Source organism: Polyodon spathula, chromosome 12 (assembly GCF_017654505.1).
Source record: "Polyodon spathula isolate WHYD16114869_AA chromosome 12, ASM1765450v1, whole genome shotgun sequence".
NCBI lineage: Eukaryota > Metazoa > Chordata > Actinopteri > Acipenseriformes > Polyodontidae > Polyodon > Polyodon spathula.
The window spans coordinates 17,792,144-17,816,994 of record NC_054545.1 but is presented as its reverse complement, the minus strand read 5'-3'; the positions used below and the strand labels follow the sequence as shown (position 1 = coordinate 17,816,994).

Here is a 24,851-nt window from a genome sequence, read left to right as displayed (position 1 = left end):
CTTACAGGCACGTCTGCAGGCGCTTGGCCAGACCACAGGGGTCACTGGTGCGCGGTAAGCCAAGGACACACTGGTCCCCGGTCGGCTGTGGAATAGCCTGGACTCAAACCGGTGACGTCCAGACTAAAGGGTGTGTCACTCGGGAGCCCTTCAGAATCATTTCTAACCTTCAAGTACATCTGGTACACCAGAGTGTAACAACCAACCTCTCCTCTAACAACACTGCCCCCGCTGAGTGGAAGAAGTACTGTACATCACTGTGAAATACCACAAAGAACAAACACAGGATTTCATAAATCCACTAGACTGCAGGGTGTTGCAGGGGGACAGCTTATTGGTTACACTCTGGGGTTTCTGCTGTATGTAGCAAGAAGATATGATTGAGATCTCTTTTAAACTGCTGAGTTTTGGAAAGACACCAGGACGTGATGATTGAAACAGAACATGATACAGTATGATTCTCAAAACATGAATGCCTTAGCTAACTGTGCTAATTCTTACCCACAAAAAAAGTTACTCCGTAACAATATTTAATTAGAAACACAGGGTGGGAGAATGGAGCCTGAAGCTGGTCGCTGCCTGGCTACTCACAGCAGATGAATGGCCAGAACATGCCCACTTTGAGTTCCCCGTGGGAGGCAAGTGGAGCAAACTGACACAGAGAAAGTGACGCACAACCAGCAGTAAGATTACAGGACAGTTAGACATTCAGCTGGCTTGCTACATTCATGCTGGTCCCAGCCCTGCTTGGCAGTTCCATTTCAGCGGGAGATGCACGGCAGAGGGGTCTGATCTGGAGAATGCAGGGGAGTGCACTGGAGCAATACAGGTCTGATCTGGACAATTGGGTTGCTATGCAGTTAAAGCTGGACTGCAGCCAGGAATGGAGAGGGGCAATGATATCCTCCTCTGGCTTTGCATAGCGGTTTCCAGTCCATCTATCTGCTGGTCCCTCCATCCCAATACACAGTTAATCTCAGAAGAAGAGCTGGCCAGACCATACGGTCTAAATGTACACAACATTCAACATGATACCAGTCGCTGCAGGAAAAACATTTTGGAACAAAATATCCCACCAGACAGTCATTCTAAATGGACCTAGGGTGCCACTGCACTGGCGGGACAGCTTGCTTGTTAAAATCTTCTGTTTGAAGGACAATCATCTATGCAGGGATACAAAGATATTGAGTGAGCAAGCGGTCTGAGTAGTAAGGGTAACACTGTTAATGAATGCCCCACCACCACAAACCAGCAGTCTTCAAAGAGTTCTGATCTGACCATGCTGAGGAAGAGAGTCCTTATAGGATGCTTCCGATTGGAATTGGATCAACCTTGGTTACAAGCAAGAAGCTTCAGAATATCCTTTCGTAATGTTTACAAGCGTTCGGTGAGTTTTTTATTGCAATGACTCAAACTGGACCTGAGTTTAGGAACTGCTTTTCGGTTGCAGCTGCCTGCCATAGATATGTGTAACCCAGGACAGAACAGCCGAAAGAGGGGATAGCGCCATTTAGTGATCTGCCATTTTCAATTGAGTTTTCTTTTGTATTGCTGAGAATACATACCTGAGCTCTTACTGATTCAAGACACTTTGTATAGCCTGGGTTACATTATGTCTATGGCAGGCAATTCGAACTGAAGAGCAGTTCCTCAACTCAAAGTCAAAGTACCTTAACACACAAAAAGGAAAATGAATAAAACAATATATTATGAATTGCAATAAGAACCACTCAGAATGATTGCAAACCGCACAAAAAGCAAATCAATGTTGGGAGGAAGATTTGGGAATGGTTGGGTTTTCAATTTGGCAGCACTTAAAAAGCAATAATAAATATGAATAAATAATAATACTAAAATCCCAACAGTAAAGTGCCTTGCCAGCATGTGTGGGCTCTGCTGTTGGTGTGGTGGAGGGGTGGCAGGCACGCTAGGACCAGAAGTTGTGTTTGAGGCGGTAGGGGGCCCAGCTGTACGCGCTGCAGAGGGGGAGGGTGGGGTCGCGGCTCTGCCCCTCCACGTCCTGGTCAAGCAGCCCAGGCCTCTCCTCGGGCGCGCTCCCCCCACTGCCCCCACTTGAGTCCAGGGTGGGGGGGGTGCCGGTGCTGGAGCTGTGTGCCGGGGAGTCGCAGCGCCCCCAGGGGTCCAGGCGAGGCCGGGCGGTGGGCCGGGGCCGTGACAGGAAGTCCAGGGTCTTGGGACGCTCGGGGGTGGGGTCCTGCAGAGAGGCGGGGCAGCGGCGCCGAGGGGTCGGGGGGAACACCAGATTGGGGTCCGGGAGACGGGGGACCGGCGTGTCGTCACGCCTTGGGCTGCTGGCTGCAGAGAGAGATGGAGACAGGGAGGCGAGTTCAAATGATATGTTTCTGTGAAGAAAACTGATGAAGGTAAAACGTTGGTTTCCTTAGTTTCTCATGGTTAACCTCAATCACGCTATCAGCATTAGCTGAAAGTTTGTCTTCTGAGTTTCTCCTAGTTTTACCTCAATCATACTGATAAAAGTGTAAACTGCAACGTTTCACTGCTAAACTTAGGGGGATGTTTTCAGAGGGTTTCCTCCAGTCTGTAATTAACTTTTTACAAGTAGAAAATTCCACATTGTGACTAAAATGGAAAGTATAATTTCTTCTTTCAAAACATCCCGCTCCCTCCTGCAATGATGCAGGTGTTCTGACTGAATTAAGAGCAGCATTGTGGGAGGAAGCGTGATCTGAATTCACTGTGACGCTTAGAAGAGAAATTCTCCTGTCCTGGCAAGTATTCCTCAGGTGATTTATACCCCAATGTGTGTGAATGAAAATATGAAAACAATCAGGATTATGTTATAAAACATATCGCTGTGAAACCCGCACAGCGTGTCTTACTGCAAACGGTGCTTGTGGGAGGCACATGAAAACACCAGACAAGTTTTTAAGCACATTGCTGAAGAGGACATCGTCAATCAAATTTCACAAACAATATCAAATCAAGCTTATTTCGACGTTGTGGCTCAAACTATACCCATGGTGAGATCTGATGAACCTGCTTTGCTATAAAAGGTTGTCTGGTCTTTCATGGCTCTCAGCTGAGCTCAGGCTGGTGTTTCAGAATGGCCGGTACTGACCTGTCCCGGCACGGGCCCCCTCTGCAGTGCCCCTCTTGATGGCCCCGTCGGAGGGGGTCCTGCGCAGGGGCTGGCGTGGTGCGCTGGGGGCGGGGAGGTGAGTGGGGGTCAGGGACTGGCGCGGGTGCCGTTTGAAGCTCTCCAGGTGGGTGTTGACCAGAGGGTTCGCCAGTGCCCCTGGAAGGCGGTAGGCCAGCAGCTCCTCGCTGTCAGAGTGCAGCAGGGAGCGCATGGAGTTACAGTCCGAGAGAGAGGACAGGGAGGAGGGGAGAGCGGCTGGGGGGAGGGAACTCTCCTTGGGGAACAGCTTGCGAGAGGGGGAGCTGGCGCTGCGGCGGTGGAAGAAGCCCTCCCTCTTGGTCTGCCGCTCCCCCTGCCTGCTGACCCCCAGCAGGTCCAGGCCCAGCCCTACGGCAGCCAACACAGCCCCACAGCCCAGCAGTACCAGCTCAGACCTGCTGGCCATGGAAGGGCTTCGCTTCACACTGCTGCTGGTGGTGATGGTGGTGGGAGTGTCGGGGGCGGAGACAGGAGGGCTGTACTCCCCGCTGCCCTCAGTGACAGGCCCCTCCCCCTCCCCCCGATGGAAGGGGATGCAGAGGTAGGTGTGGCTGGGGTGGGTTGTGGGCGGGGTCGTGTTTTCCACCTCCTTGATGAAACAGTCTTCTTCATCCTCTGCAAAAAAAAAGGTAATTATAAAGCAAGTAGGATAAATCAGCTGTGAAGGATTGGTTACAATTCCATCTTGTGTACAGTGCCAACTCATACATTAAACAAACACCATAGTTGTAAAGTTAGAAAAACACTTTATATATTGTGGAAGGGGTGTGGGTAATTCACTGACTAGGAGACAGACAGGTGTAATTGAAAACACCACACAGGTGCCCAGTTTTATTTTTAGACCAGTTCTTATTTTTCCCCGGCAGAGGGCACTGTTGGCCGTGGGCTGCCTATCAACGATGATAGACAGCACCACGGAAATACCACAGCTGGTACGCGAACAGCAAGTGCACTCGCAGGTGCTCAAAGAAATAATAATGAAAACGAAAGAAGGCGAAAAGAACAAGGGAAAATAAAACAGTAATAAAACTACAAATAAAAGGTGCTGCACTCGGCAGCGTTATCCCGGTCGCCGCTACCCGCATGACCCGGATCACCGTCCTACTCTGTCGGCTCCCTGCCTGCTCTACACAATAGTTCGGGGTCTGCCCAAGGGTTCCCCACTGTCACTCTCTGACTTGTTCGCTGTTCTCAGCTGGTCTCTCCGTCCTCGACCAGCGCTTCCGCACACACACAGCGCGTCTACAAAGGCAGACCTGAGGAAACAGCAGAGCATTTTTTATATAGGGCTAGCAATCTGCCAAGACTCGCCTCTCAGCCATTCAGAGAGGGGGAAAGTCCACACACCTACCTTCCCACCTCCCCGTGTCACTGCCATGACTCACAGGCGGTTGTTGGAAGGCTGCCGCCCTCTTCCTGCAGTACTGTGAACACGCCAGCAGAGTCAGCACAGATCTCTCCCTGCTACATAGCCTTCCCCTCAGAATGACACCACTGGTTCATTAGAAACTCCTACACCCCCATGCCTTCCCGAGAGAAAAAGTCTGCGTTTTGATGCAGCTTTCCTGCTCGGTGGACTACCCTGAAGGCATAGGGCTGTAAGGCCAAGTACCACCGTGTGATTCTGGTGTTGCTATCTTTCATCCGGTGAAGCCATGCTAAGGGGGCATGATCTGTAACCAGGGTGAAGTGTCGCCCCAGGAGGTAGTACCGGAGTGCCTCGACTGCCCATTTTACTGCGAGACACTCCTTCTCGATGATGCTATGATTTTTCTCGCCTCTCAGCCATTCAGAGAGGGGGAAAGTCCACACACCCAAGTTCCCACCTCCCCGTGTCACTGCCATGACTCACAGGCGGTTGTTGGAAGGCTGCCGCCCTCTTCCAGCAGTACTGTGAACACGCCAGCAGAGTCAGCACAGATCTCTCCCTGCTACAATATTTAATAGCAGTTCCTTCATTTTGTGCAATTTTTTTTTTAAACATTTTTAGAAATGTATTATAACAGAAATAATTTGGTACAGTTTGAGCTGCCAGAAACCAAATAAGTCATACATTCATGTTAATAAAGGAGCAGCAATCCTTATAACAGCTCTTACCCAGTGCACACACACACATACACAGGGTCCTCATAATTTCTCACTATGACCTCTTTCAAGCTCTGTATGGGGTGAGGTGAGTACAAATCATTGTCATCTTCAGAACACCTGCTAGCAAACTCAAATAGCAAATCAATGGAGAAAGGAAACAGTCATTTCAGAAATTTTAGAAAGAGCACGAATGGGTAAGGAAATGTATTAACACAGTCGAGATGTGATGTTCTGTGCTTGAACTGAAACAAGATATAAAGCTTATAATTCAATTCCAGTTTCATCTGGGGCTGCATTATAACTACTTGACTATAATGCCACATTTCGCAGTAGAAGGCTCTGTCTGTTGGCTGTAGAGGAGAGGTACCCCCAGTTCTTACCCATCTCCATGAGGCTGGGGACCCCTGGCACCGCAGGGCTGCCCCGGGGGGCCCGGGCCAGGCTGGGGGCGCTGCAGGACCGCTGCTTGTTCCCATCGCCCAGCACCTTCACACTTCAAAACACAGAGCAGACGAGACAATGGGTTACACTTCGGGGCTGACGGCAGGCTTTTAAAGCTGTTCAAACAGTCATATTGTTAAATATCTTCAAATCTGCAGGGGTTTTTCAAACTAGGCTTAAATCCGATTTTATATATATATATATATAGCCACACTGTGCCTTGAAAAAGTCTTCACACCCTTGAACATTTTTCACATTCTACTGCCTAAAAAACTACAATTCAAAATGCATTAAAGCAGGAGTTTGTTTCACTGACGTACATAACATCACCTACACTTTCAACGTGAAAGAACAATTACAGAAATATTCAAAAAGTCATTAAAAAAAAAAAAAAAGTCTTGATTGCATAAGTCTTCACACCCCTTCAATACTTGGTGCAAGCCCCTTTTGCAGCAATAACAGCCATGAGTCGTTTTGGATAAGTGTCTACCACCTTAGCACAGCGGGATGGTGCAGTTTTTGCCCATTCTTCTTGGCAGAATAGCTCAAGCTCTTTCAAGTTGGCTGGGGATCGTCTGTGGACTGCAGTCTTCAAGTCTTGCCACATATTTTCTATAGGATTCAGGTCTGGGCTTTGACTAGGCCACTCGAGGACATTCACTTTCTTCTTGCTGAGCCACTCCATTGTTGCTTTTGCTTTGTGCTTAGGATCATTGCCTTGCTGAAAGGTGAATCTTCTCCTCAGTCCCAGGTCTCTGGCAGACTGGAACAGGTTTTCCTCCAGGATCTGTCTGTACTTTGCACTATCCATCTTCCCTCAATCTTCACAAGCCTCCCTGTCCCTGCTGCTGCAAAGCACCCCCAAAACATAATGCTGCCATCACCATGCTTTACTGTAGGGATGGTGTTAGCAGGGTGATGTGCCGTGTTTGGTTTACGCCACACATATTGCTTAGCACTGAGACCAAAAAGTTCCACTTTGGTCTCATCAGACCACAAAACCTTCTCCCACATGCGTGCAGTGTCCCCCGTGCAAAAGCTATGTGGCTCATCATATGGCTTTTTTTCAGCAGTGGCTTCTTTCTTGCCACCCTCCCAAACAGGCCATGTTTGTGGAGTACTCTGGAAATTGTTGAACAGTGAACATTTTCCCCAATCTCAGCCCGAGATCTCTGTAGTTCTTTTAAAGTAATCTTGGGCCTCAGAGTGACCTCCCTCAGCAGTTTCCTTAAGTCACGGCTACTGGCTTTGTTCTTTTGGCAGCTCCTTGATTGGCATGTTTTGTCATTTGCTTCAAATTCACTTTACACAGCAGAAACAGCTTGCTATGACAAAGGGTGTGAAGACTTATGCAATCAAGACTTTTTTTTTTTTTTATTATTATTTTTAATGACTTTTTGAATATTTCTATAATTGTTCTTTCACGTTGAAAGTGCAGATGATGTTGTATAGATCAATGAAACAAATACTTTAATGCATTTTGAATTGTAGTTTTTTAGGTAGCAGAATGAGAAAAATGTTCAAGGGTGTGAAGACTTTTTCAAGGCACTGTATATACTGAGCATCAAAAGAAACATATCACTAATATTTGGATAAAATTCACTAGATGTGTTCTAAAAATGACAAACTCTGTTTCACAGCAGGTGCAGTAACATTTTATAGTGCTGATTAACAAATGCTGTCAATCTTTGGCAGGTATTGTGACTCTTGGTCTCCTAGTTCATGGCCTGTCATTGACAGGGTGTGTCCGGTTACACCGTCTCGCCAGGTATGAAATTGCTGGCTGCGAGCACCCAAGACGGAGAGCCACAGTACGCTGCCCTAGTCCAGCCTCCAACATGCCGATTGCATGAAGGCGCTGCTCTCTTGACAGATGTGGCATATTGCTTTTTATTTCTGTGATTTTCTTTAATGCTTTTATTCAAGCTTGCAATTCAACACTGGAAATCACTCCATATCCAGTGTCCAATCAACTGTCTCACTAAGCAGGTGATTAAGTGCATATGCTTCAGTCATAGTAACGCAAGCATTTCATGGTCAAGGATGAACGATTGAGTGATTAAAAAAAAACCAAACACATTTAGCCATTGTCCATCATTTATATACCTTTTTTTTAATAAATGTGTTTGTGGCAGAGCAGGGCTCTGCCCTTGGAAATACTGGCAGGGATAGAGATAAATTCTCCTCCCTGCCCAGGTTGATTGCCCCAGGTGGGAGCAATCAACTAATGTAATTAATCAATTATCATTTAGCCACCTGGCATAAAAGGAGACCTCAGCCTCCCAGTAGAGAGGAGGGAGCTGAGGAAGCAGGTTGGTGGTTTTTTGTGGTTTTGAAATTTTGAATCCAGTGAAGGCATTGCCCAGCCTGGAAACCTTATTTTTGTAAGTTTTGTTTTCTTTGTTTAGGTATTTGTGTTTAAACATCTTTGTTTTGCCCTTGTGCACGTTTATTTTGCGTTAATTTATAATAAAAGTATATATTTTTTGAACTACAGTCTGTCTCTGGGCCTCTGTCCACTCGCCAGCCTGCCACAGTGTTATAATAGTGATAAGTTTAAATTTGATGATCGGTAGAGATTTTCTCTCTCTCTCTCTCTCTCTCTCTCTCTCTCTCTCTCTCTCTCTCTCTCTCTCTCTCTCTCTCTCTCTCTCTCTCTCTCTCTCTATATATATATATATATATATATATATATATATATATATATATATATATATATTATATATATATATATACACACATATATTATACACACACACACATACATACATACATACATACATACATATATATAAAATCTGACTTATCCATTTACATTTTTTTATTTGTAAGATTAATTGTGTGAATTGGTTTCGGTGTCCTTCTGCCCTCTATGACTGGTTTACCATTGGCCCTAAATGCACAAGCTGAATTTCTGAAGTGAGGTGGTTTTAGAAATGACCAGTACGTGTGCGCAACTGCGATTTCTGTCTGTTCTGAAACTGTGGCAACTGCCAGCTAGTAAATGGAAAACCTCAACAAAATCCCATTTAAAGAAGGGCAGAAATTACAGCTGCAAACTCTTAGTGGGCATTCTTCAGAGAAATTCAGCTTTAGGAAGTGTTGAGGGGCCAGGAACATGTTCACTGTCACTCTCTACTAGACAGTGACAGTGAACATGTTCCTGGCCCCTCACTCTCACCTCTCCTCCCCGCATTGCAGCCCCCAGGTTCGGCCCTTCCTCCTGTGGCCCTTCCTCTCTTCCTCGTCTCCATCCGGCTGGAAGGCAGCATTGCGCCCCCAGCCCTGGTTACTGTCTCCGGGGGTCACTGCAAAACAAACATGCCAATAAAACACAGCATTGCCACGAGGTCTGTCTCCGGCTCAGAACTGAACATCCGCTGAAGACCGGGGGCTGCACTACACCAACACCTGAACCCATTAGGTACCTTTGTCCTCATTTGAGGACAGGCTGTTATAACAGACTATACTGTTATGATAACTTACTCTAATTTAAAAGTTATGTCTAAAAGTAATATTAAATTATATCAATATAGCTTGTGTTCTGTTTTTTTCAAAGAAAAAAATATTTGGTACTTAATGGGTTAATGAAATCTTAATACAGGCACCATGATATATTATATATATATAAGTTTCTTGATAAAAGATCCTGGGTTTTAGAAAATGTGGGCTCCACAATTGTGTGAAAACACTGATTCATACCAGTGATTCATATCTACTGCCTTTATATGCATAGATACAGAATAGCCGCAAGTATATCAATAATAAATGTGTTCACACCAGGCTCTGTTTAAATAAGGGCTAATGAGGTTAATATTATCCCTGCTTTTTTAATATAAAAATGGAAATATGTTATGTACATTGAAAAACACAGTCTTTATTATATGGCAATTCCTTAAACCAATATGCCTACCTTTTAAACCAACTTACTGTGAATATAAATGTGCTTTCTCTTAACTTGGAAGACGCAAGCTGTAAGGCACTGTGGGGCACATACTGAAAAACCTTTACTGCAGTGACTGCCGGGAATGTGCAGCTTTAACTGCTGTACCCTCTGAAACTGTGTCTCATACAGACATTTCCCCTTTAACGAACTCAACTGAACCAGCTAAAAAATAATTTCTCAAACCACGTCACATCACAGATCCAGTTGAGAAAGGACGATTTTGCTGGAAGAGTTAAAGCCAGTTAAATAATGATGTGTAAATAATGATCTAGACCAGTGCTTCACAACCTTTTTCAATGTAAGGACCACCTTGGTGTTTGGATTTTCCCCAGGGACCACGCCATGCATTTTTTCACAACAGCATTTTGAAACTAATTTGCAGATTTATGTGTATAAGTACATGTAGAAAGTAAAGTATTTATATGACATACCTAACCTATATTGTCATTGTGTGCATTGAAAGTTGCTGAAGGCAAAGTTCCAGTTTGTTGTGTTTATTTAAAAAGGCTATTTTTTCACATTCTGAATGCTTTGTAGATAAATGGCCTCTCAATTTTGCTAGTTTAAGCTTCGTTTGATAAAACCTCCCGACAAATAATGAACTGGGGGTTTGGGTCGTTAATACCAGTGCTGGTCCCGCAACACTTCTAACGCAATTATCGTACTCACTGAGTCGCCAACTTCAGTCGATGTGCATATAAAACACACACCGGAATACGAAGAAGAGGTGGGTGGAAAGCAATTTAAAAAATTAAATGACTGGACAGTGTTTCCATAAGTAGTGTAAAGAGAATTTCCTTTTGGCATATAGTTTTGTGACATATTAAAGGGTACATATGGACCTTTATATTTTATTGTGTTACATGTTCCCATGTGTTGCTACAACTCTTTATGTAAGGTTGTGTATTGGTTTAATTATTATTTTTTTTTTTTACATTTTGACCACTTTTTTAAACTTCTTAAATTACATTCCCTGCCTCAAAATGGCTTCACATGTACCCACACAGACCGCTCAGAACTACATGTCCCATCATCCTCCTGCTCACATATGTAACTGAGATGGATTTACCAATGAGCAGGAGGATGATGGGAAATGCAGTTCTGAGAGGTCCATGTGGGTACATGGGAAGAAAAATATAGTCTGTGCAGTGTAGTGAGGCAGTGGGTCTCCCTGTCTGCGCAGTGTCTAGTGTAAACTGGTCAAAATGTAAAAAAAATATAGTCTGTGCAGTGTAGTGAGGCAGTGGGTCTCCCTGTCTGCGCAGTGTAGTGAGGCAGTGGGTCTCCCTGTCTGCGCAGTGTAGCGAGGCACTGTGTCTCCCTGTCTGCGCAGTGTAGCGAGGCACTGTGTCTCCCTGTCTGCGCAGTGTAGCGAGGCACTGTGTCTCCCTGTCTGCAGTGTAGTGAGGCACTGTGTCTCCTGTCTGTGCAGTGTAGCGAGGCACTGTGTCTCCCTGTCAGTGTAGTGAGGTGCAGTGTAGCGAGGCACTGTGTCTCCCTGTCTGTGCAGTGTAGCGAGGCAGTGTGTCTCCCTGTCTGTGCAGTGTAGCGAGGCACTGTGTCTCCCTGTCTGCGCAGTGTAGGAGGCACTGTGTGTCTCCCTGTCTGCAGTGTAGTGTCTATGCAGTGTAGTGAGGCAGTGTGTCTCCCTGTCTGTGCAGTGTAGCGAGGCACTATGTCTCCCTGTCTGCGCAGTGTAGTGAGACACTGTGTGTCTCCCTGTCTGCAGTTTAGTGTCTATGCAGTGTAGTGAGGTACTGTGTCTCCCTGTCTGCGTAGTGTAGCGAGGCACTGTGTCTCCCTGTCTGCGCAGTGTAGTGAGGCACTGTGTCTCCCTGTCTGCAGTGTAGCGAGGCACTGTGTCTCCCTGTCTGCGCAGTGTAGCGAGGCACTGTGTCTCCCTGTCTGCGCAGTGCAGCGAGGCACTGTGTCTCCCTGTCTGCGCAGTGCAGCGAGGCACTGTGTCTCCCTGTCTGCGCAGTGCAGCGAGGCACTGTGTCTCCCTGTCTGCGCAGTTTAGCGAGGCACTGTGTCTCCCTGTCTGCGCAGTTTAGTGAGGCACTGTGTCTCCCTGTCTGCAGTGTAGTGAGGCACTGTGTCTCCCTGTCTGTGCAGTGTAGTGAGGCACTGTGTCTCCCTGTCTGTGCAGTGTAGCGAGGCAGTGTGTCTCCCTGTCTGTGCAGTGTAGTGAGGCACTGTGTCTCCCTTTCTGCGCAGTGTAGCGAGGCACTGTGTCTCCCTGTCTGCAGTGTAGTGAGGCACTGTGTCTCCCTGTCTGTGCAGTGTAGTGAGGCACTGTGTCTCCCTGTCTGTGCAGTGTAGCGAGGCACTGTGTCTCCCTGTCTGTGCAGTGTAGCGAGGCAGTGTGTCTCCCTGTCTGTGCAGTGTAGCGAGGCACTGTGTCTCCCTGTCTGCGCAGTGTAGTGAGGCACTGTGTGTCTCCCTGTCTGCAGTGTAGTGTCTATGCAGTGTAGTGAGACACTCACGCTGGATGGCTCTCAGTCGGGGGATGATGGTGGGGCTGGCAGGGGGGCTAGAGCTGCTGCTCATCAGACTTTTCCTGCGGTCCAGCGTCGGGGAGGCCTGCACTGTGATCTTGTGCTGGAAATCTGCAGTGAGAGAGAGGAGAGGGACAAATGAGGAAAAGGAGAGGGGAGAGAAGAGAGAGAGGGGGTTGTTTTAATATTTTTATTCACATATAAAATCAGCTGGTCAACACATTTCTCAAAATGTATTTTCTCTTATGAGTATTGCAGTATATCCAGATAACGCTCCCTTCTGCAACAATGTTGTTTGTGTTCCCACAGTATGATGCTCATTTCATTCCCCAGCATGTCCCTAATCTGGCTTCCTTCCATTAGCTGCATTAGAGTAGTGAACCGATTAAAAAACTTAACAACTAATCTATGAGCAACAAATCCACTCACAGCAGAACCAGATCGTTTGGCCTTCATCTCGTCCGTCTTTTTTGGACTGCTTAGTTCAGTGAGGTTCGTTTCACTAATTCTGTTTTTTTCTATTATTTTAAATTGCAGCTGGTTATGGGTCTGGGATATCAGTTACAGTATCTCATGCATTCTTCTTGTTTGGATTCAGTTTGTAGTTCATTTTTTTCAGTGGATGTTACCAATATGTTTCTTCCATCCACTAGGGGCAGAGTGTTGCAGGGGGACAGGGTAATGGTTACACATTGGTGTACCAGCTGCACTTAGAGAGAAGACATGCTTGAGTCGTACTGAGGACACAGGGGTGCTTTAAGCTTCTTAGTTTTAAAAAGTCCCCAGGATGTGTAACGACTGAAATAGCAAATGATAGACAAAGTGAATCTAAACAACAAGAGGAATACATGAATTAAGCTAACAGTGGCATTTCAGACCTGTACTCAGTTATTTTCATGTGATATGGTTTGCCATTAAAGGCACTACATCAATACAATAGTCTTGTGTGGTGCTGTAAGATATTGTATGGCTTTTTGTTGTGCTGTATTGTATTGTATGGCTTTGTACTGTGTTGTACGGTGCTGTATTGGTTTGTAAGTTGCTGTATGGTTTTGTATTGGATTGTACGGTGCTGTATTGATTTGTATTGGATTGTATGATGCTGTATTGTTTTGTACTGGGTTGTATGGTGCTGTATTGTTTTGTACTGGATTGTATGGTGCTGTATTGATTTTTATTAGATTGAATGGTGCTGTATTGATTTGTATTGGATTGTATGGTGCTGTATTGTTTTCTATTGGATTGTACAGTGCTGTATGGTTTTGTATTGGATTGTATGGTGCTGTATTGGTTTGTAAGGTGCTGTATTGTTTTGTATTGGATTGTACAGTGCTGTATTGATTTGTATTGGATTGTATGATGCTGTATTGTTTTGTATTGGATTGTACGGTGCTGTATTGTTTTGTATTGGATTGTATGATGCTGTATTGTTTTGTATTGGATTGTACGGTGCTGTATTGTTTTGTATTGGATTGTATGGTGCTGTATTGTTTTGTACTGGATTGTATGGTGCTGTATTGTTTTGTACTGGATTGTACGGTGATGTACTGATTTGTATTGGATTGAATGGTGCTGTACTGTTTTGTATTGGATTGTATGATGCTGTATTTTGTGTATGGATTGTATGGTGCTATATGGTTTTGTATTGGATTGTATGGTGCTGTATTGTTTTGTATTGGATTGTACGGTGCTGTATTGTTTTGTATTGGATTGTATGGTGCTGTATGTATTGGATTGTATGGTGCTGTATTGTTTTGTATTGGATTGTATGGTGCTGTATTGATTTGTATTGGATTGTATGGTGCTGTATTGTTTTGTATTGGATTGTATGGTGCTGTATTGTTTTGTACTGGATTGTATGGTGCTGTATTGTTTTGTATTGGATTGTACGGTGCTGTATTGATTTGTATTGGATTGTATGGTGCTGTATTGTTTTGTATTGGATTGTATGGTGCTGTATTTTGTGTATGGATTGTATGGTGCTGTATGGTTTTGTATTGGATTGTACGGTGCTGTATTGGTTTGTAAGGTGCTGTATTGTTTTGTATTGGATTGTACAGTGCTGTATTGATTTGTATTGGATTGTACGGTGCTGTATTGTTTTGTATTGGATTGTATGGTGCTCTATTGTTTTGTATTGGATTGTATGGTACTGTATTGTTTTGTATTGGATTGTATGGTTTTGTATTGGATTGTATGGTGCTGTATGGTTTTGGATTGGATTGTATGGTGCTGTATTGTTTTGTATTGGATTGTATGGTGCTGTATTGTTTTCTATTGGATTGTACGGTGCTGTATGGTTTTGTATTGGATTGTATGGTGCTGTACGGTTTTGTATTGGATTGTATGATGCTGTATGGTTTTGTATTGGATTGTATGGTGCTGTATGGTTTTATATTGGATTGTGTGGTGCTTTATTGTTTTGTATTGGATTGTATGGTGCTGTATTGATTTGCATTGTATTGTATGGTGCTGTATGGCATTGTATGGTATTGTACTATGCTGCGTGGTATTGTATGGTACTGCACTGTAGTGTATGGTATTGTATGGTGCTGTGTGGTACTGAATGGTGCTGTATTGCACGGTGCTGTACTATTATTGTATTGTGCTGGGTGGTATTGCATTGTGCTGTGTGGTATTGTATGGTATTTTATTGTGTTGTGCTGTATTGTACAGTGCTGTACTGCAGTGTATGGTATTGTATTGTAATGTGCTGTACTGTAGTGTATGGTATTGTATTATATTGTATTGTGCTGTGCTGTATTGTATGGTATTGTGCTGTATTGTACAGTGCTGTACTGCAGTATATGGTATTATATTGTGCTGTGCTGTACTGCAGAGTATGGTATTGTATTGTGCTGTACTGCAGTGTATGTTATTGTATATCTGTAAATAGTGCTGTACTGCAGTGTAATGTAGTGTATGGTATTGCATAGCTGTATATGGTGCTGTACTGCAGTGTATGTTAGTGTATGGTATTGTATAGCTGTATATGATGCTCTACTGCAGTGTATGGTATTGTATGGTATTGTATAGCTGTATATGGTGCTGTACTGCAGTGTATGGTATTGTACTGTATAGTGTATGGTATTGTATTGTGCAGTATATGGTGCTGTATAGTATTGTGTATATGGTGCTGTACTGTAGTGTACGGTATTGTGTAGCTGTATATGGTGCTGTACTGAACTGTACACTATTGTGCAGCTGTATATGGTGCTGTACTGCAGTGTATGGCATTGTATAGCTGTATATGGTGTGTACAGTAGTGTATGGTATTGTATAGCTGTATATGGTGTGTACAGTAGTGTATGGTACTGTATAGCTGTATATGGTGTGTACAGTAGTGTATGGTATTGTATAGCTGTATATGGTGCTGTACTGCAGTGTATGGCATTGTATAGCTGTATATGGTGCTGTACAGTAGTGTATGGTATTGTATAGCTGTATATGGTGTGTACAGTAGTGTATGGTATTGTATAGCTGTATATGGTGCAGTAGTGTATGGTATTGTATAGCTGTACAGTAGTGTATGGTATTGTATAGCTGTATATGGTGCTGTACTGCAGTGTATGGCATTGTATAGCTGTATATGGTGTGTACAGTAGTGTATGGTATTGTATAGCTGTATATGGTGTGTACAGTAGTGTATGGTATTGTATAGCTGTATATGGTGTGTACAGTAGTGTATGGTATTGTATAGCTGTATATGGTGTGTACAGTAGTGTATGGTATTGTATAGCTGTATATGGTGTGTACAGTAGTGTATGGTATTGTATAGCTGTATATGGTGCTGTACTGCAGTGTACGGTATTGTATAGCTGTATATGGTGTGCACAGTAGTGTATGGTATTGTATAGCTGTATATGGTGTGCACAGCAGTGTATGGTATTGTATAGCTGTATATGGTGCTGTACTGTAGTGTACGGTATTGTATGGTATTGTGCAGCTGTATACGGTGCTGTACCCGAGGGCAGGCTGATCCGGTTGTTCCCGTCCCTCAGTTTAAGCCGGCTGCGGCGGAACTTGCCCTTGCGGCTCTCCACGCGAGGCTTCTCCTGGTACAGCTGGTGGATGATGATATTCAGCTCCCTCTCCAGGATATCAATCTCTCTCTCAGCCAGCTCCTGCTCGCGCCTGCGCAGCGCCTCCTCCTGGTTCTTCTGCTGCAGTGCAGCTCGGCTCAGCTCCTCCTCCCAAGAATGCAGCTCCTTAGGAAGGAGGGCGGAATCCATTATCAATCGGCAGGGACTTTATTTTGACAGCATCCATTCAACATTCATTATTCACCCTGGTGCCTGGTGCCCTATTGGGAGGCTCTCATAGCCTGGTACCCAGAAGCACAGGCTTTCCTGAGAGCTCTGAATTTGTTTTGTTATAAGAGATTAGAATGAAATATAATCAAGAGCTGTCATAGTTGTATCAATGTATACATTATATCACAATGTATAATAATATTCACATGCATGTTTTTATACAAGATGTAGAATTCACCCTTGTGTAGAAATTATCTATCCCCATAAAATTGAGACGGATTTTGTCTGAAGGTTAATTCTCTATTCTTTATTTTGCTCTTATTTGATTTTTTTTTCGCTACTGATTTTACTGTACTTTACAATTGCTCTTATCTGTAATGTGATATTCTGTAATGTGATACAATTGTTTCAAAATATCACAGTACAAAGTAAGTCGCCCTGGAGAAGGGCACTTGCTAATAAATAAATAAATAAATAAATAATAAATAAATAAATAATTATTATTATTATTATTATTATTATTATTATTATTATTATTATTATTATTAATACAAGCCCTGTAAACCAGCCTGAAATGACAATATTGTTTGCATTAAGGGCAGTATTCATTTCCACGATTCTTCTCTGAAACCAGCACAGCTAATAGAAGCTGCACAGCTGGTAAGGTTTATGAAATTTTTTCATTAGCTTTAACCCCTTTGAGGTCAAACATACCTTACTGACTGTGGGGAAGTCAGGCGGGGAAGCATATCAGTGTTGCACAGGCTTCAGTGTACAATGCCTTACCCAGGGGTGTCGGTGTACAGTGCAACGCTAATATGCTTCCCCATCTTCCTTCCCCACAATCAGGAGTCTTTTCAGAAACCATTTTGGAATAGCTAGTAAGCAAATAATGATCCAATCAGAAAAGCCATCATGAGGAGCCCTCCATCACTTTTTAATAAATGAGTGCAACATTGAATTGCATTCGGAGAATGAAGAAATATTGCATATGAAATATATTGCCCTCCGTTGTACACTTCCTACAAGTAAACAGCTAGATTAGGCTTCCATATTTATGACAACAGACACATGTTTGCTAAACATTCATTTCTTTTAAATCTGGACATTTGAGCTAATGGAAGTACAAACCAGTAAGATATACTGGAATGGCTTCATCAGCTACAATTACCTTAACACACCTTAGCTAACGTTTAAACTCTATTTCAGAAGAACAGAGTGCCCCGGGTGACAGAGCCCAACCTCTGTACTGACAGACCTTCTCTTTGGCTCGCAGCTGCTCAAACATCTCCTCCACCTCCAGCTTCCAGTCGTCCTGCAGGGAGTGGAAGGACTCGGAGGGCATCTCAAAGAAGCCTGACTCCTCGATGGCAGTCAGCTGGTCCCGGATACTGGTGAAGGAGGGCCGGGCATGGGGGTCTGCGTTCCAGCAGTCTGATTGAAACAAAACCACAGGAACTTCCAGAGCAAGCAAAATCATTCCCCTAAATCAGTGGTTTTCAACCTTTTCATTTCAAGTACTCACTTGTTTGTTGCCTCATTCTGCTGAATGGTTAATCTATGCAGCTGATGACTGCAATGAACTCTGCATATTTATATTTTTTTATATTTTGCAAGTGTTGTGTATACAATTGGTGACCGCACCTTTAATTGTGTCCAGTTGTAATAAGGACACAGTATTAGTGAAGTCCTGATCTGACAGCATGTAACACAGACAGCTCTTATGATTTATATACTGTTTATTGTTCAGTAAAAACAAGTTTAAATTGAAGTGAGTTTGTTTTGCTATATTTATAATATTAAATACTCCACATTATTTTCATTAGCACAATCTGAGAGCTAAACTTCGTAAATGGTGGTTTTTGTTTGTTTGTTTTGTTTACTGCAGTCAAGTACCGGTAAGCTGCAGTACACAGTACACAGCCCCAAGTATTTCTGTGGGTTCTGTTTTCACTTTTTTTTTTTTTTTATATGGTCAGTTTGAGAAATAAACTTTGTTTTCCTTGCAACAGCTGACCCTGCTTTAGTACAAAACTCACACTACACACTGTTTTACATAATGGTAAAGGTGCTCTTAGATTACTGTGTCTTCTTTTTTGGCTGAAGAGATATCAGCTCAGCTGGAATCTTGCACAATCAAATCATCCTTAAACTGCTGACTGTAAACAATGTAATTAAATCTATTATATCTGGGATGCAAGACGCAACAGGCAAAAAAAATCCATTCATGTGACTCAAAACTTTCTGCTGGTGTTAATATACTTTTAGTAGCATTTTTATTTGATCAAATTGTTACCGTCTTTCTCACACTTCAGTTTATTAAAACATGTGATAGGCAGTTTTTTTTTTTTTTTTTTTTATATACAGACCGACTTCAGGTCGCATTGTAAATATTGACACTTGCTTTTAAAGGGAGATGCAGCATTTTTGTGCCTAACCCTAAAAAACAGCTGTCTAAAGTTTTTTTTTTTGTTTGTTTTTTGTACTTGTAACCATTTTAGTCGCAGTCTGGAGCCCTGCACCGTAGTTTCTAATTTCTCTGTGATTCAGTGGTACAGACAGACTGATACATTACGATGGTGTGATTGAGGGAGCGTTGTGTTTTGAGGAATCATATCGTCATAAAGAACTGTCGGTGCATACCAGTGGCAAGCCTGCCGCGTACCAGTAAAGGTATGTGCACCACAGGTTGAAAACCACTGCACTAAATCATACCCGACATGTATCACCAGCACAGAGCTGGGACGAGAGGGGCTTTTTCATGAAAAAATTATTTAAAAAAAAAAAGATGTGAATTAGCTGGAAAACAGAAGTCTCTCAGGAGAAACCCTGTACATCAAAATGGCATGAGAAGGACAGAACACACATTTATAAATTTGTCTCTATTGACAGTGTTGTTTTTATCAACGAATACATTTCAAGCAGTGTTTGTCTGAATATTCAAATGTATGTCTCAGAACCAACTCACATGTAAGTAAGTGTTGCAGTACAGAACTGAAATGTTCTGACATATAAAGGGAGTGAAATATATTACACTGATATATCATACATGTTTACAATACTACCTCCAGCAGAAAGACGTTTGCAGTATCAAATATTATATCACTATTGGCCATCTGTTTTGTACTATTTTGAGAGATGTGCATGCGTCAGAGGTTCATTGCATTTTGTCTGTGTGATACTTGCACTATTATTCGGTACTATAAATTAGATGTCCTTTAAAAACATCAAAACACATCTCAAAATAATGCAAAATTTGGCATGACATCATACTTTTAGAGGTGTCGTGAGTCAGCATTTATACACAGAGCAGCTGAAGATTCAATAACTTCCAGATCAGCTAGAAAATTAACCCCAAAGTCTGCAGTGAGGTTTAGAAATATTTCAGTGTTACTGTTCAGCCACCTCAAAACCATATAACAAGACCATGTTTTTCTCCATGGATATTGTGAAGCAAAGCACCACGAAGTTAAAGTAATTTATTGCTTTTCATATATAAATATCTCTTAACTTCTGTATATGTATATATGTTTGATGTTGCAATTGTGTTATTGTATTTCTGTGTTTTGGAAGACTTCGATATTAATCGATATTGAAATACGTGCACAATATCGATATACAATTTTCATATCATTGCCCATCACTAGTAATAAGACTCCTTTTGCATAGCAGTTACAGGTTTTAATACAAGCTCATTAACAAGCTCAGATGTGTCTTATTAAACTCATAGCAAAACCAGGATTGGAACTGCTCTGCAATGGGAGTCTTATTTCCACCCCTCTTTTGCTCAGCCCCTGTGAAGTGATCTTAGAAGGGTTAGACTGCACTAATGTGATCACACAGGGGCGATCTTCCTTTGAAGCGCTTTGAAATCTATAGCTGTTATAATAGGCAGGACGAGGACGAAATCTATTAACAAAAGCCAGCCTGTGCCAGTGGCAGAAGAGAGGGGTTTCTTACCCTCCATGAGCCTGGCGAAGGGCTCTGGGCAGGTGGAGGGGATGGGCAGAGCCAGCTTGTTCATGGCCACGCCGTACGCCACGGCCAGTCCATCGATCCCGCGGAAGGGCACCTCGCCAGTGAGGAGCTCCCACAGCAGCACTCCGTAACTGGGAGAGGGAGGAGGGAGCGAGGGGTTACAACCATCAAATCATATTGCATTCACCACTACTCTATATATATATATTTATTTGATACTCGTGCTTCCCTGTATCTCGGGATGCTGCTAAGGAAAGCCCAGCCCTTGCCAAGTCTCTTCACAATTGAAATCAGCAGTTCTCTAGATCAGTGGTCCTCAAATCTACAAGCCTGCTACAGCAGCTAACATAACCTGGAACACTACAGGGGAACTAAAACCATTACAATCTCTGCTTAGCTGCCATTCAGTAAATCTGCATTTTGTGTTACATTTCACAACAGCATGTTTGTTTTATGTCACAAAAGAACAACGATCATGTTCTCAACCTTGTGAGAAATATACAAATGTTTGTGTGGCCAAAAACCTCTGAGGAGTACTGCACTAGAGATACAGACGTGCTCAAATTTGTTGGTACCCTTACAGCTCATTGAAATAATGCTTCATTCCTCCTGAAAAGTGATGAAATTAAAAGCTATTTTATCATGTATACTTGCATGCCTTTGGTATGTCATAGAATAAAGCAAAGAAGCTGTGAAAAGAGATATTGGCCTGGATACATTTGTTGGTACCCCTTAGAAAAGATAATAAATAATTGGATTACAGTGATATTTCAAACTAATTAGTTTTTTAAATTAGTATCACACATGTCTCCAATCTTGTAAGAAGTCATTCAGCCTATTTAAATGGAGAAAAGTAGTCACTGTGCTGTTTGGTATCATTGTGTGCACCACACTGAACATGGACCAGAGAAAGCAAAGGAGAGAGTTGTCTGTGGAGATCAGAAAGAAAATAATAGACAAGCATGGTAAAGGTAAAGGCTACAAGACCATCTCCAAGCAGCTTGATGTTCCTGTGACAACAGTTGCAAATATTATTAAGAAGTTTAAGGTCCAAGGAACTGTAGGCAACCTCCCTGGGCGTGGCCGCAAGAGGAAAATCAACCCCAGATTGAACAGAAGGATAGTGCGAATGGTAGAAAAAGTACTAAGGATAACTGCCAAAGAGATACAAGCTGAACTCCAAGGTGAAGGTACGTCAGTTTCTGATCGCACCATCCGTCGCTTTTTGAGCGAAAGTGAGCTCCATGGAAGAAAACCCAGGAGGACTCCACTTTTGAAAGAAAAACATAAAAAAGGCAGACTGGAATTTGCTAAAATGCATATTGACAAGCCACAATCCTTCTGGGAGAATGTCCTTTGGACAGATGAGTCAAATCTGGAGCTTTTTGGCAAGTCACATCAGCTCTATGTTCACAGACAAAAAAAACGAAGCTTCCAAAGAAAAGAACACCATACCTACAGTGAAACATGGAGGAGGCTTGGTTATGTTTTGGGGCTGTTTTGCTGTGCCTGGCACAGGGATAAGAACAAAACATTGAACTATTCTGAAGTGGCCTTATATGAGTCCTGATCTGAATCCTATCGAACATCTATGGAAAGAGCTGAAACGTGCAGTCTGGAGAAGGCACCCATCAAACCTGAGACAGCTGGTGCAGTTTGCTCAGGAAGAGTGGGCCAAACTACCTGTTAACAGGTGCAGAAGTCTCATTGAGAGCTACAGAAAACGTTTGATTGCAGTGATTGCCTCTAAAGGTTGTGCAACAAAATATTAGGTTAGCGGTCCCATCATTTTTGTCCATGCCATTTTCATTTGTTTTATTATTTACAATATTATGTTGAATAAAAAATCAAAAGCAAAGTCTGATTTCTATTAAATATGGAATAAACAATGGTGGATGCCAATTACTTTTGTCAGTTTCAAGTTATTTCAGAGAAAATTGTGCATTCTTCATTTTTTATGGCGGGGTACCAACAAATTTGAGCATGTCTGTATGTGCTAGTGACTGCTCGCACTATAGCTGTGGAGGACTGCCATTCATTTAGCACAAACACACAGACCTGATTCATTTAGAACACACACACACAGAGCTGATACATTCAGAACACACACACACACACACACATGCACACACACAGAGCTGATTCATTTAGAACACACACACAGAGCTGATTCATTTAGAACACACACACACACACACACAGAGACCTGGGTTCTTACAGAGAACTTCTTCAGGTCTAAAATGTCACTGCTATCGTAACTTCTGTATTATATTATTTTAAACTTCCTTTGGACAAAGTTTACTGAACACTGTAAAGACACACAGTGAAAGTGATGACTCTACCGTGTGACTTTTAGAGGACGAGAGCGACTTTTCAAAAGCTGTAATGTCTCAAAGCGATTCACCAAATCACTAAGCACGCAATAACAGGCAGTGCCCCCTAGAGGTGGAAAGGCAGCAGCACATTTTTCTGACACCAAAAAAGAAAAAACACTCTCCCTTCCATTGTAATCTCAGATAATAATGACTAACAAGTACCATATTGTGTACAGTTTATAAATCAGGTTATCAACATGGTTCACTGTGATTCCTATTAATATCTGGATGTAATTTAGAATTGTCCAAATTATAAACATGGTTATAAAAATGATACCACACCACAGTTGTGTCCTATTTAATACACTTTTTGAAATGGCTTGTTATGGGTTCCTCAGTACTGTAAAGAAGATGCATTCACATGAATTGCTGTGTCCACATCAGCTAACTAACATTATCAACAGCAGCAACTTACAATCATCAGCAGAACATCAGGATAGTGCCAACCGAGGAATCACCCAGCAAATAATAATAATAATAATAATAATAATAATAATAATAAGGTTGGGCATCTCAACCACCATGCAGGAGGCATCATTGAATATATAAATGCTATGAAACAGAACTTCCAGTATCTGGGGTTTCACAGTTTATACGCCCTCCTCACTGTCATCACTTGGTATAACAGCACATTTAGGCTGCATGAGTCTGCAAAATAAATGATTACTGACAGCAGTTCATCGTTTCAAAGCAGAAAGATGAAGAATCTCCACCTGCGGCCGCAGGGAGACGATGCAAATCTCATCCCAGAGGAAACAGGAGAGAGCCAGAGACGTGTGGAAGGAAACCACACCGGCACATTCTAGAACATGCTTTTTAAAAAACAGGTTTAGATGTTCTTGCATTCCTATGTTGGACAGCACAGTACAGTCACTCTGTTTTAAGGCCAGTAATACAGTTACTGATAAATCCTGCTATTACAGTTTCTTTGAGTTTTTTTTTTTTTTTTTTAACATTGCTGGACAAAGCTTAATTAAAACAATCAGAAAACACACCACATATTTAAACAATAACTCAAAATGCATGGTGTCTATACCCCAGAAACCTTGAAGTCACATGACCTCAATATGAAGAGTATTAGTACTGAGGGGACACTGGAACTGAAGAGTATTAGTACTGAGGGGACACTGGAACTGAAGAGTATTAGTACTGAGGGGACACTGGAACTGAAGAGTATTAGTACTGAGGGGACACTGGAACTGAAGAGTATTAGTACTGAGGGGACACTGGAACTGAAGAGTATTAGTACTGAGGGGACACTGGAACTGAAGAGTATTAGTACTGAGGGGACACTGGAACTGAAGAGTATTAGTACTGAGGAGACACAGGAACTGAAGAGTATTAGTACTGAGGAGACACTGGAACTCAAGATTATTAGTACTGAGGGGACACTGGAACTGAAGACTATTAGTACATAGTACAATGCAATTGTACAACGGGAAACTAGTATGAGGGCAAAACCAATTGCAGTACAACAAAGGGAGTGTGCTGGCTAGTGCGCCAGGCCTGCCTGATTGTCCACAGAGCTCATCTAACAATGTCCTTGGAATGAGAGATCCTTAATGCAGCCGTGAATAGAACAGCTCTGTCATTAACGTCTTGAAAGGGTTTAGAACACCAGCAGGTGTCTGTGTCTTCTCTCACTCCCACACACTGTCTCTCTCTCTCTCTCTCTGTCTGTCTGTCTGTCTGTCTGTCTGTCTGTCTGTCTCTCTCTCTCTCTCTCTCTCTCTCTCGCTTTTGAATATCATCTTCAAGGTCTGCTGTGACATTTCTGACTCGATCTTAGGAAACCTAATTTACTAATAATATTTCAAAGGTTTATTCTACCCTTTCATTTGTGTGGAGATCATGAATTTAGCGCGCATGATGAGACAAAATACATCACCTTCCCCTTAAAATGAACCCCGAGCTGATCTGTAGCGCCCACAACCTTAGAGCGCTCAATCAGCATGGAAAGGTAAAACTATAACAAACCACGTCATGGAAACGACCGTCCTGTACGCTGAAGGCGGCACAAGCCAAAACCTTTGATTGTTTCCTTACAGTTTGACCTTATCTGTAGCATCATACCTTATCTATAGCCTAGAACCAAGAGATTCTCATCACAAA

General features: G+C 42.8%; 1 protein-coding gene across 1 annotated transcript in view; it reads right to left on the bottom strand.

Annotated features, from left to right (window-relative positions):
• Positions 1-24,851, bottom strand: part of map3k9 (mitogen-activated protein kinase kinase kinase 9) — a 33,652-nt gene continuing 8,801 nt past the window's right edge. The window contains exons 4-11 of the mRNA XM_041267048.1: positions 20,347-20,495; positions 17,645-17,820; positions 16,098-16,341; positions 12,122-12,244; positions 8,871-8,997; positions 5,629-5,741; positions 3,101-3,775; positions 1-2,316 (exon numbers count right to left, since the gene is read on the bottom strand). Coding sequence (XP_041122982.1) covers positions 1,928-2,316; positions 3,101-3,775; positions 5,629-5,741; positions 8,871-8,997; positions 12,122-12,244; positions 16,098-16,341; positions 17,645-17,820; positions 20,347-20,495 — 1,996 coding nt within the window. The 3' untranslated portion in view covers positions 1-1,927. The remainder of the gene's footprint in view (positions 2,317-3,100; positions 3,776-5,628; positions 5,742-8,870; positions 8,998-12,121; positions 12,245-16,097; positions 16,342-17,644; positions 17,821-20,346; positions 20,496-24,851) is intronic.